This window comes from Martes martes, assembly GCF_963455335.1.
Source record: "Martes martes genome assembly, chromosome: 5".
Classification (NCBI taxonomy): domain Eukaryota; kingdom Metazoa; phylum Chordata; class Mammalia; order Carnivora; family Mustelidae; genus Martes; species Martes martes.
This window is the reverse complement of record NC_137892.1, coordinates 115,924,784-115,938,086: the sequence shown is the minus strand read 5'-3', so window position 1 is coordinate 115,938,086 and position 13,303 is coordinate 115,924,784. Positions and strand designations below refer to the sequence as shown.

The window sequence follows — 13,303 nt, the reverse complement described above, 5'->3', positions numbered from 1 at the left end:
CAAAGGCAGATGCTTAACAACTGAGCCACCCAGGTGCCCCTCATCTTGGCATTTTAATGAGGTTGTCTAGAATTTACAGATTAACTTGTAGAGAACTAAAGTTCTCTTGAATAGAGACTTCCTGTACTACAACAAGCTATGTCTCTCCATTTATACATGTCTCCTTTTATGCCCTTTTATAAAGTTTTACAGCTTCTTTCACACAGGTCCCACTGATACGCCCTTTCTAAAAGCGTTCTTCAGGGAAATTGCTATTTCCAGTGAGGTCAAAGCATGGAACACATTCAGTGTTCATGATGGTATCAGAGATGGGTCTTTAAGTGCTGTGGAAACCAGTCCATCCCATCTGCTCTCAACTCTGGGGCTACACCGGGAAGTAGCCTCCCTCCTGGGAGATGAAATGTGCCGATCAGTTAATCAGTGGGTGATTGATGGCACTGACTGCATGCCCAGTGCTGTGCTAAAAGTGTAGGACAAAGACCCCTCTTCAAAAAGCTTTGACGCAGCCTAAGGAGACAAGGGGCTCATCCTTTAAGATTGGTATCCCATATTAATCTATGTGCTGCAGACTCTGTTCTGGCGGGAAATAAAGAGGAGGCCTGCAGCAGTTGGGTAAGTTTCCAGGAAGGAGGTGGGAACTGAACTGGGTGTTGGCATGTGGTTACCACTCAAAGGAAGAAAGGAAAGGAAGGAAGGGTGGTATAAGCAAAGGAATCACTCAACAATCATTTACTCAGCACCTCCTTTGAATCTAAAGCTGGCCTAGGCACAGGAAGAGGAGGTTATATGCTCAACAAACGTTTTTACACATTCACTATAAGGCAAGTACGTGTTAGGTGCCAGAGAAACCAAGACAAGTAAGACAGACCCTGGCCTTGAGGATCTTGTAAATAAGGGAAAGAGACTCTCAGCTAAAGTCTAGCAATTATTATGATAGGAATCTGCAGTGAATAGCAAAGACTGTTAATCTGGTGATGGCACACCTCCTGGGTACCCACGGATGGGACTCAGTGGGTCCTGTGAGCCCCTCAAATTAGATCGTGCTAAGTTATCTGCATAACCAGCATTAGCAGGTTAAGAACCACTGGAGTAGAGTGACATAAAACTCTTGGTTTCTAGATCCTGGCCATCTTAATGGCCAGGTACAATAGATGTAAAGTCACCATGACAAATAACAAGCAAACAGTTCTAGACTTCCCCCATCCCAGAGGTGTTCTAAGAGTTCAGAGGCAATGCCCAGCTTTGGACCAGATAGATTTGGGTCTGAATCCCAGCTTTGCCATTTAATGGCTATGTGACCTTGGGTGAGTTCCATTCCTTTGGAGATTCAATGTCCACATTTGTCACTGACAACGGAGAATTAAGAGAACCCACTCTCCTCCTGCCTGTTGTGAGGGTGAAATTAGGTAAGACATGTGGGTCACCGGGATCTTAGCAGGATTTCATGGACGGCTTATTCCCTCCTCTTGCTTCTGCACATCCGAGGAAGCCATGCAGCGTGGGCTGTGGTCGTGTGTAGAAGGAATCTGAGCCAGGCGTGGAAAGGATGGAGAGGGGGAGGGGAGAGCGAAAGACATCTCAGACCAGTGGACAGCGTGAATAAAGGGAAAGGAGCCAGAAAAGTCAACTCATGTTGTGAAGATTCAGTCCACTGCAGCCAAGTTGAGAAGGTCCTTAATTCCAGCCTCAGCAGTTTGAACTTTATCCTATAAACTATAGGAGCCACTGGAGGGTTTGGGGCAAGAGTGTCGACCTCATGGCGAGGTGGCTCTCAGCCCAGCCGCTGCTCATGCATAAATCCCAAGATACGCAGGAAAACAATTTTAAAAATAAAATTGTAACATGAGCTAAAGCAGTGCTTTTCACTTCAGGACTTGGTTAAAAAACCAATCCTGATTCACTGGATCACTGAGGTTCTGCATTTCTAACATGCACCCAGGTGACATGGGGTCTATTTTTCCATGAACCTCACTTTTGAGTAGCCAGGGGCTAACATATTTCCATTGCATTATTCATATTACTAATATCATTCCTGTAACACATGTTGGCCGAGTGCCTATCATGTGTCAGGCATTGTGCTAGGCCCTAGGGAAAGAGAAAAATCAGACATGAACTCTCTTTTCTAGAAGCTCACAGTCTAATCAGAAGAGATGAGGCATAGCCCTCAGCAGCTGTAATTCAAGGTAGAAAGTGATAAATGCCGCATTTTTGGGTTTGGATAAAGTGCCTTGACAATTCAGCAAAGAGAGAGATTGTTCCCGGTTGAGGGAGGAATTGCCTGGTGCTTAAGGAAATGGATAGAAGCTTCTTTTTCTCATTCTTAAATAATGAGTAAGAACCCTGACTTCGGAGTTGGATTTTAATCCTTACTAGACATGTGACTTTGTTCATTTCTTAAACCTCAGTTGCTTCATCTGTAAAATGAGATACAGTCACAGCAAGACTGGGGAAGGACTGCATGAGCACATGTGTGTAAACATAGTACCTAATAACTGGTTCCTAGGTCGTTGTAAATGGTGGCTCGGGTGACTATTATTGTTCGCCTCGTTTGCTTGAAAACTTAGCATGGGTCTGTTGGCCCCAAAGATATTGTATTTGTTGGACAACTTTATGATCAAGTTCCAGAGTTAAGTGGCAAATGAAAATGGAAAACCTCAAAGGGAATTTTCAAATCCAAGGAAACCTCCTTTATAAAACGGGTGCTGAAAGAATTAGCAACTATTTCAAATTTGTGAGTTTTTATTGCGCCAAACTGTTTCAGCTGGGGAGACTTGGCTTGGCTGTAGGTGTAGCTAAATGCTCCTAAGGAGAGCCATTGTTGAAAAGAGAGTTCCACTCGATTTACAAGCTGATCAGAATGGTTTTATCACCCACTGGCTCCCCTGAGGTCATCAGTTTGTCAGATGCTGGCAAGTAAGTCAAATCTATAATCCTAGAGTCTCAGAATGTCAGTGCCTGGGGGGATGTTACAAGCCATCCAGGCCCTGGGGGGGCGGGGACACGCTGCATTAGGTCCCAATGCTTTGGGGCATCTCCAGGGCCACCTGTTGGTCATTCCTCCAGCCAAAGTTTAATGAAGGCCTATAGATGTAGGAATACATAAGAATAAAAAAGGCTCCCCTTTTCTACCCTGCAGGAAGGGGATAAGGACAGGGTGCCCATGGGCCACCCCAGGAACTAACAGAGGAGACTCCTGGGCTTAACAACTAAAGATCTCATTTTACACCTCTTTCTTCCTGTTACCTGTGGGGGACCTTGGACAAGTGCCACCTCCACTTGTACCTCCAGTTCTTCTCTGTAAAGTAGGGATAATCCCACTTTGCTCATAGGCTGTTGTGAGAATTACATGAAATAGAGTCTAGGAAAGTTGGCTGACTTATAACAAGGACCCAATAAACACAGTATCTTTTGGTTTACTTCTTATTTTTTGAGTAATATTTATTGGATTTTTTCCCAATTACAAAAGTAATTCATGTTTGTGGAGAAAATTTTGGAAAACACCGAAAAGCACACAGAAGGAACATTCTTCCATGAGTCTACCACCCAAGGATAAACACTGTTGACATCTCCACATCCACATGCACATTTTGTATCCCCGTGTACTATACTGGTGGTGACTGAAGGCGGCTTGCATTCAAATTCTAACTCCATCACCCACTGACTCGGTGACATGCAGGGACTTACCTTCCCTTCCCCTGAGTGCAACGGTCATGGCCTTCAGGGGGCACATGCAGGTTGGCCAAAGTCACCTAAAAGTGCTGTAGACTACCGAGTGGAATGGCGCCTCTAGCGCTGCTCCCGGCACAGCCGTGCTGGGCTGGCAGGGAACCCTGGCGGTTGAAAGAAAGCAAACGAAGGTTAAGCATTTACCCAGTGATTGGCACAGAGTAAGAGCTTGTCAAATGGTAGCTACTATTCCACAAATTCCTGTGCTTTTGAAGACTGGAGGCTCGCAGAGGGTTGAGACCTTGTTTCCACTGCTCTGATTGGCTGAGTGGCATTTTAAGGGTGACCCACTGGGACCACATCCAGCCAAAAAATACTTCTCCCCGAGCTGATCCTGCTCAGCCTTGGCTTTTGAGCCTTACCCTTCCCAATCCCTCTAAATCGCCCTTGCCCTCAGGCAGGCAAAACCCAAGTGGCGTGGGCAGGCGGGCTCGAGGCACCTTCTGCTGGGCCTCTCTGTTCTCCTCTCCTCCAGGTCCACCTCCTACACTTCCCAACCACTAGAAATGTTCCAACAACTAGTTGTCCCACTGGATCTGCTTCAAAGGCCTCAGTAGGAAGCCACCAGGAGGCATCCATCAGAGTAGAGCCACAGCGTTTACTGGGGCTGCTTCTGGACTGCTGCTCAAATTCACTCTGGATGTGAGCCGGTGTGCAGGATAGCTCGAAATAACAGAGATGGCACAAGAAACTGAATCACACACTCGGTCCATCAGTCCGTCATTGAGCAAATATTTACTCAGCAGCTACCACGTGCCCCGGGCTGGGTTCTCCCGTGAGAAAAATTTTCCCTGTTCACTTTTCCTTCAATCCCTTGAGCTCCTCAAAGTGGAATTTGTCTTCGTTTAGCAAGTAGTTAATACCCCGCAATCCCAGCTGATCTTCCTTTTGGAAAAAAAGAGGGCCTCAGGCCCACCACTGTCTGGAACAATCCAGAGATACTAATATCATTTTTTTCATCTTATTTTTCTCTACTATGATATTCTATTTATAACAAGTGGTGCCGATTTAAAAATAGTGCCAGAAAGCTTCCTAAAAATTTTTTAGTTTAGACACCAAAAGTGAGCTGATCTAAAGAAAAGCATGAAGTAACGGGTGCTGAGGGAGCCCCAGACTTGAGACGGAGTCTTCCCCCAGTAAAACAAGTGAACAATTTCAGCACATTTGAGAACAACAGGGTGCCCCTCCTTGGGCCTGTGTGGGCCAGAGCAGTAGGGTGGGAGTCCCCACACCCACTCCGCACAGCAGATCCTGTGCTCGTTGCCACATCCCTCAACTTCACAGCAGTCATGCTGCCTTCACAGCAGCGTGGGCAGTAGTAACAGTGGCTGCGTTTGAAACCATCAGAATAGCTGTACTTATTGGGTGCTTTTGACATGTCTGGCACTTACCAAGCCTAACTTCATCTCCTCCCCACAGAAAAGAACGGTCACTGTCCCCATTCTTCAGGAACCTGAGCCTCACTGAGCACAAGTAGCTTCTCCAAGGTCACACAACTGGGAAGCCAGCGTTTGCACTTGAACCCAGATCTTCCTACCTATGACATCTGAACAGGTCCTTAACCACTGACCTACACTGCCTCAATCCATGTTTGTTGAATCAAATGATGCTTGAACATGTTCTGGCAGTCGTTCTGCTAGTCACCAGCTGAGGGACCTCCAACAAGACCCTTATCTCACTGAGCTTCTCTTAAGGAAGGTGTCCCAGCCCTGTCAAGCCAGGATTGTAAGATACAGGGCAAGGAGCCTCACAGCACTTCATGAGCAAGAGAAGTGGAGCCAGCCTCAAGGACGAGCACCATGAGCTGGTGGTCGTGTCAAAAAGGCTGACGCAGCCCTGACCTAAAGCGGAGAGAGCAGGCTTCCAGGAACCCGCATTTCCTGTTGATACTTGCTTCCCTCTCCTCAAGGCTTTTTGAGCCCCCAGAGGTCTGTTTGGGTGCCCAGGAGAAAAGATCCCTGTCACTGATCCTCTTTCACACCAAAAAGGCTCAGCACCTTCCCTAATTAACTACGGCTTCTTGGTCACATCCGGACCAGCCACTGAAGCAAACAAGACCCTTCAGCCCAGGAGCTTCTGTGCAGCTGGGGGGGAGGGGTGGAGAGAAGGGGCAGAAACACGCCTGGAATCCGAGAGGCCGCTGGTCCAGCCCTTGACACACACTGCCCCTCTGTGGTGGGTCTAGAGAAGAGGGTGCGTCCCAGCCAGGATGGGCAGGGCTTCTATCTCCGGCTTCCTGGAAACTGAAGTTTAAAGCTGGGGAGAACCCGGATCAAATCCGTCAACTTAAGGAGGGAAAGTGGGGCCCAGAAAGGGAAAGCAACTTACTCAGAATGATACATCGAGTATCACCGGACCCACCTGGAGATTTCCTGTAATTAGATTTCCAGCCCAATCAGTGATTGACAAGAATAAGAATTATTTGGTGGGGGTGCTTGGGTGGTGCAGTTAAGCATCTGACTCTTGGTTTCGGCTCAGGTCATGATCTCAGGGTCATGAGATTGAGCCCGAAGTCCAGCTTTGCTCTAAGTGCAGAGACTCCATCAGATTCTCTCTCCCTCTGCCTCTGTCCCTCCTGCTTATGCTCTCTCTCTCCCTCTCTAAAATAAATAAATCAATCTTTTTAAAAAAAGAATTATTTTGTTAATTAGCCTTAATGCAAAGTTGATTGGATGGCGGGCTCCTGGTACCCTGAGTGCTAATAAGCACCTTATATGTTTTATCTTCTTAATTCTCAAAATAACCCAGAGGCATGGTACCATCATTACTAGCCCCATTTTACTGCTGAGAAAACTAAGGCTTAGGGACACTGTGAAACCTGCCCAGGGTCACTTGGCTGCTGGTGAGAGAGCCTGCATTCTATCCTAACGAGTCCAATTCTAATAAGGAAAGAGACTCCCTATCAGAAGTCACCAAGGGTTTGCTCAGGGTGGGCATGCAATACATGTATCACTCCATTAAAAAAAAAAATCTAAAAGGATAAAAATAAAACTGCATTCTGGTCCTCTATCTGAATGGAGAAGAATTTTCAATTTATATTATATAGAATTTTTTTCATAATGTAATTTTTTTTAATCAGTACATACCACTTTTTTATTTTAAGTAAGTGAGGTGGTTGCTGTATTTTTTCTTAAGATTTTATTTTAAGTAATCTCTACACCCAAGGTGAGGCTCAAACTTACAACTCTGAGATCAACAATCACATGCTCTACCTACTGAGCCGGCCAGGGGTTCCAAGTGAGGTTTTTTTTTAACAGACTATTTTTTAGAGCAGTTTTATATTCACACCCAAATTGACAGGAAGGTACTAAGATTTCCCATACGCCCGGTGCCCCCACAGACACACAGCCTCTGCCATCATCACCAGCCCATACCAGAGTGGTATATTTGTTACCACTCTGGATGAACTTTGCTGACACATCATTGTCGCCCAAAGTCCGTAGCTTAGATTAGGGCTCACTCTGGGTGTTATGCGTGCTGTGGACTTGGATGAATGTATAGTGACATGTATCCACCATAGTAACATCATGCAGAGTAGTTTCACTGCCCTAAAAATCCTCTGTGCTCCCTCTACTCAACCCTCCATCTGTTATTTTTGTAATAAGAATATACAAATCTGGAGAGAGAAAGAAAAGAAATGAAGAGGTAGTTCTTGCCAAGAAGGAATTTCAAGTCTGAGTGGTGAGCGAGGACTCAGCCAGCCCTGGGATGGCTTTACAACTTGAACAGGCAAACAGTAAAATAACAGAATAAGATGTGATTGTATACGTTCTGAGGAATACAGAAGAAAGAAGTCAATGTGAGCTGGGAGGGGTTCATCGGAGCAGAGTTCCTGGAGAAGGCTCCTGACTGGACCAGGATATAAAGTATTTTAGGAAAATGGCCACTATTTATGATTTATTGTCCCTGTGTCAAGTACTTTACATGGGTATTTTTATGTGTTCAGAATAACCCTATGGAACAAATACTATCCCCAATTTATGGATGAGAAAATGGAGTCTGAGAGGGCCAATTAACTTTTCTAAAATCAAACAGCCAGTACACAAACAAAGGAATTCAAGACTAGGTTTGAGTGATCCCGTATCCTGTGTTCAAGCCACAGGATCGCATTGCCTATGTCGGCAGAAGGGTGACAAAGGTAGGCAAAGAATGGAAGGCAGAGAATGACCTTCTTTTCAGAGGAACAAGTAGCTCGGGGAGCCCAAACTCACAATGTGGTTATAAACAAATGCTAGGAAAAAAGTCAGCATCATCCCTTTACTTTTGGCTGAATATTCCTCAGAGCTACAGTACATGGAGAATACTTTGTACGAAAATAAAGGCAAAGATCCAGCCATCTTCATCCTTGATTAGGGGCTTCAAATATGGTAGTGATGAAGAAGAACCAGAAGGAAATGCCACATGGGTCTAGGGGGACAGAGTATCATTTATGTTGCTATCGTGATGCCATGTGTGTTCTGTTGCAATGACCTTTTAACACACCTGCCTCCCCACTTGTCAGTGGGCTGCCCTGGGACAGAGGCCACACCCCAAGTCATCTCTGTATCCCCGCAGCTTGGCCTCATCCCTGGCACTTGGCAGGAACTCAGTATTTGTGGAATGAATGAATGAGCAAAAGAATGAGTGTATGAAAATGTAAATAGCTACTACTATTATATGTTGGTGTCCCAATCCACAAAATGGGACTGATGATAGTACCTTCATCAAAGGATTATTGTGATAATTAAATGGGCTGATGGTATAAAGGGCTTAGCACAAGACCTGTACAGAGCACACATACAATATAAACAGTGGTTCTGAAGAATATTAGCCACTAGTATTATTGTTGTTTGTGTATCCTTTAAGAGAGCCAGTCCCTAAGGAGTGTCCCCATTAAGCACTTCGATTCTACAATCATCTTCAATGGGGTTGGCAAGCACAGCTATGAGTTTGTTTTCAGTAAGCTCTCCTACTCTTGGTCTCCTCACTTTTGCATGACTGTCTATGCATCCCCAGTCCTGGACCCTAAGTGTCCTCATCAGGGTGGTGTGCCCGCCTGTATACACGCTCATCAGCATTTACCCTCCAAGGTAATGCACAAGGTTTCCTAGCTCTTCCGCCTTCTCTCCACTTCTCCCAAAACTTATTCTCCAGGTTCGCATTTGTCAAGGCCAGTACCTAAGCCCTTCAGACTCAGTGACAGAAACAAGAACATCCCCACGGACAGAGACAACCCATCCGGTCATGGGGACTAGGTGTTCACATGCCAAATGTACATTTCAGCCGATGCCTTCCATATAGCATCTTAATCTAAAGGAGTATCTGGGATGGTGGGATGAAAACCTGATGGTGCCGGCCTTGTCACAAATCAGACCATGAAGTGTTGCCCTCATCTGCCTCCTTCAAACCAAACCAAGAATCTAGCTCACTCCCACATTTCCCCGAGTTGGGAAAAGAATCAGCATAACAGGTTGTGTGGCAGGCTCAGTCTGTACCGCACACGCTTCTTGACCTCAGGGTTGTGAGTTTGAGCCCCACGTTGGGTGTAGAGATTACTTAAATAAACTTAAAAAAAAAAAATCAGTATATCCAGGTATGGATAGCCCTCTTTCTTTCTTTCTTTCTTTTTTTTTTAAGAGTTTATTTAGAGCAGGCAGGGTTGAGGGAGAAGGGGAGACTCTTAAGCGGACTCTGTGTTGAGCGTGGGGCCCAACATGGGGCTTGATCTCAGGATCCTGAGATCACAACCTGAGCTGAAATCAACAGTCAAACGCTTAACCCACTGAGCCACCCAGACAACCCTGGATAACCCTCTTTCTAAGTTTAAACCCTTGCCTGGCTTAGCCCTGCACCAGGAGCCCAGGAACATGGTTTAAAATAACAAAAAAAGGAAGGAAGGAAGGGGAAGGAGGGAGGGAGGGAGAGGAGGGAGGAAGAAGGAAAGCCCTGTAAAGTATAATTGCATTTATCAAAACATTTAAAGATGTATGTACAACAGAAAAAAAGATCTGAAGGTATATGCACCAAATTTGATTTCTTTGCATTGCGGGGTCATGTTTTTTCTTTTTCCTTTTTGTATATTTTTCTCATTTTTCCACACAGGGTATTGTAAATAGCATTTTAAAAACATATTTTGTATTCAAACAGAATTTAGTTTAAATCCCAGCTATACTACAAACATACTGAGTATCCTGGGGCAAGTCATTTACCCTCTCCAATCCTAGTTGCCTTGCATTTAAAATGGAAATTGCTTATAATTAAATATTGTCATAAAATATTTTTGGCTCTGAAATTAGAGGGGTGAGTTAATCATGTTTCTCCATCATAGCACCTCATTGTAAGCCCTCTCTCTTATTTTATTGATTTATTTCCTTTTATTTCCATTTCCCTCTGCCTTCACCCTTAGGCAACTATTTTGTGTTTGACATTATTTGAAGTGTTTTTTTAAATGTGTGTGGTTGCTTGGTGAGTTACTTAAATAGTATTATGTTGTAAATCTTCATTCTGTTTCCTATTTGTTCATGAAGAATAATATTTTTTAAGATCTTTCCCTAGTGCTATATGGACATGCCGTCTAGGGCTCTAAGTGGCACATAGTCACTGTGCTAGGCATCTACCCTACTCTACTTTTCCATAATTCCCAGTGAGGGACACCTAGGTTCTGTCCAACTGTCTGTCACCATAAGCAACAGTGCTCTGAGTATACTCGTGAATGTCGCCTTATGGACCTGTGTGAAAGTTCTTTGAGATCTATGCCCTGGAGCAGAACTGCTGGGTCAAGAAGTCTGTATATAGGGGTGCCTGGGTGGCTCAGGTCATGATCTCAGGGTCCTGGGATGGAGTCCCACATTGGGCTCTCTGCTCAGCAGGAAGCGTGCTTCCCCCTCTCTCTGCCTGCCTCTCTGCCTACTTGTGATCTCTCTCTGTCAAATAAATGGATAAAATCTTTTTTAAAAAAAGAAGAAGAAATAGTAGTAGTAGTAGTAGTAGTAGAAGAAGAAGAAGAAGAAGAAGAAGAAGAAGAAGAAGAAGAAGACTGTATATATAATTAATGACACCAAGTGGGGCCAGAGTCTTGAGTAGGGCCTCACAGCCTGTGCCCGCACTAGCCATGCAGAAGGCTCCCCCTGTCCCCACAACCCTGTCTGCACTTAGCACTCTCCAGCTTCCTGATTTTGCCAGCTGAACAGCTATGTTGTATCTCTTTGTGGTTTTCATTTTAATTTATTTGAACCTCTAATATTTTGAGCATCTTGACCTATGTTCATTAGCCCTGCGGTTTCCTGTTTTGTAAATTGCCTGTTCATTTTCTTTGCCCACGTTTCTACTGGGAATGCTCTTTTTCTTGTTGATTTGCAGGAGTATCTTTTATATTCTAAATATTGATCCCTTGACTGTCTTAAAAATTGGAAATATCCTCTCCCGTCCTTGCCTCGTAGTTTATCTTTTTGCGGTGTTGAGTCGTTTTTCTTTCACTGCTAGATAAAAATAATCGTCCCTAGATCAAAGAAGAACGTTGTCTTCTTTTGCCTTTAAAGTTTTACCTTTCACATTTAGGTCTTTAATACCTCTCATATCTACTATGGAAATAAATCGGCATCTGCGTCAAGGTCTTTCTGTAGGACAAAATAATAAAGCTAAGCGCCTAGCACAATGCTTCCCACCTAAGAACTATGCCGATAGTTCTTAGGTGGGAACCTGTGATGATGATTATCGCTGGCGTCGAAAGTGGTAAACGCTGTCCTGGCAAGTCGAGAGAAGTGGGAACCTAGGGGCTGGTTAGCTAGTCCAGGAAAGGTTTTAGAGGCGAAGCGGAAGTTATGGAGATTAGCCCTAAAAAGGAATGTCGGACTTGCTCACTTAGAGATGGAAAGGCGAGCGCTGGGGGCAGAGAACGTGGCCTGGGCAAAGACCAGGCGGCGGGATTGCCGCGCGTTCGCGGCGTTCTGGCGGAGCGCAGGGAGAGGAGGGCCTGACTACTCACGAACTGCTGTCTGTCTTTCTGCCCCTGTGCCCACCCCACCCCTCCCCGCTGCAGGCTCCCTGTTCTCCACCCTGAAGCCCCCCGACGCCGTGTTCAAAGTGGTGTTCTGGCTGGGCTACTTCAACAGCTGCCTCAACCCCATCATCTACCCGTGCTCCAGCAAGGAGTTCAAGCGCGCCTTCGTGCGCATCCTCGGGTGCCAGTGCCGCGGTCGCCGCCGCCGCCGCCGTCGCCGTCGCCTGGGCGGCTGCGCCTACACCTACCGGCCGTGGACGCGCGGCGGCTCGTTGGAACGCTCGCAGTCGCGGAAGGACTCGCTGGACGACAGCGGCAGCTGCCTGAGCGGCAGCCAGCGGACCCTGCCCTCGGCCTCGCCGAGCCCGGGCTACCTGGGCCGCGGCGCGCCGCCGTCGGTCGAGCTGTGCGCCTTCCCGGAGTGGAAGGCGCCCGGCGCGCTCCTGAGCCTGCCCGCGCCCGAGCCCCCCGGCCGCCGCGGCCGCCACGACTCGGGCCCGCTCTTCACCTTTAAGCTCCTGTCCGAACCCGAGAGCCCCGGGGACGACGGCGGCGCCAGCAACGGCGGCTGCGAGGCCGCGACCGACGTGGCCAACGGGCAGCCGGGCTTCAAAACCAACATGCCCCTGGCGCCCGGGGAGTTTTAGGGCCCCGGGGGAGAAAACATCGTGGGGGGAGGGCGGGCGGAGGGGGGGAGGGGGCGTCGGCGCCCGGAGACGCGGGCCCGGGGGTAAACGGGGGGAGGGGGGCGGGGAGAGGGGCAGCTGCTTTTCTGGCAGGGGCATGGGTGCCAGGTACAGCGCGGAGAGCTGGGCCGAGCATGCTGAGAGCCTGGAGGACCCGACGCCGGGCGGGATTTCCGTCTCTCTCTTTCTCTGTACATATCCAAACGAGTCCCTCTGTACACGTATTTAATCGGGGTACACGTGCGTGTGTCTGTGCGGTGTCCGTGTGGTCTGCATGTGTGCGTGTGTGGGGCCACCCGCGCGGGGGCAGAGCGAGTGTGCGCCCGGGAGGCAGCGGGGGCGGTGTTTATCTCGTGACTGTACCTCTCAAGTCCCTCCTTGTACTTTACTGAATGATGGCACTTGGGCGGGGTTGGAAACACATTGGACATTAAAGGTCATTTCTCCTGTGCGCCTTTGAGCGGTTTGTGAAACCGGGCGGTGGGCCGGATCTGGAGTCTCCTCTTCCTTCCCCTTCAGGTTTGTCTGCGTCGCTCCCATGGGCCTGTGGGCGATAGTTGTGCTGGGGTCCCTTGGCCCCACTTCTACCCTTGCCATTACTGCCCTCCAGCGCTAAACAGATCTGACCCTGTGGCTGGAAGTGAGCGGGTGGATTTGTCCCATAAATCCTCCTTGCCTGCTTTGGACCCTCATTGGTATCTAATCCTCTTGCTGTGGGCAACACTGTGGGCAATGCCTGGCTTGGTCCTAGGGACCCCAGTCCTAGCCGGGAGGGTAAGGTGGCCCTGTCACTTGAGAGGGGATGCTTGTTACTGCCGGCTCGACAACACGACCAGGGTCGAGAGGGTAAGAGGATGGTGAAATGAAGACGAGACGCAAAGAGATGGGGACAGGAGGGGCAAAGTGGATGATG

The 13,303-nt window shown here is 47.5% G+C and overlaps 1 protein-coding gene across 1 annotated transcript in view; it reads left to right on the top strand.

Moving 5' to 3' along the window:
- The window catches only part of ADRA1B (adrenoceptor alpha 1B), a gene marked incomplete at both ends in the record, with an annotated part of 48,538 nt that extends 36,187 nt beyond the window's left edge, over positions 1-12,351 (top strand). The window contains one exon of the mRNA XM_080804463.1: positions 11,744-12,351. Coding sequence (XP_080660589.1) covers positions 11,744-12,351 — 608 coding nt within the window. The remainder of the gene's footprint in view (positions 1-11,743) is intronic.
- Between the last annotated feature and the right edge of the window lie 952 nt (positions 12,352-13,303).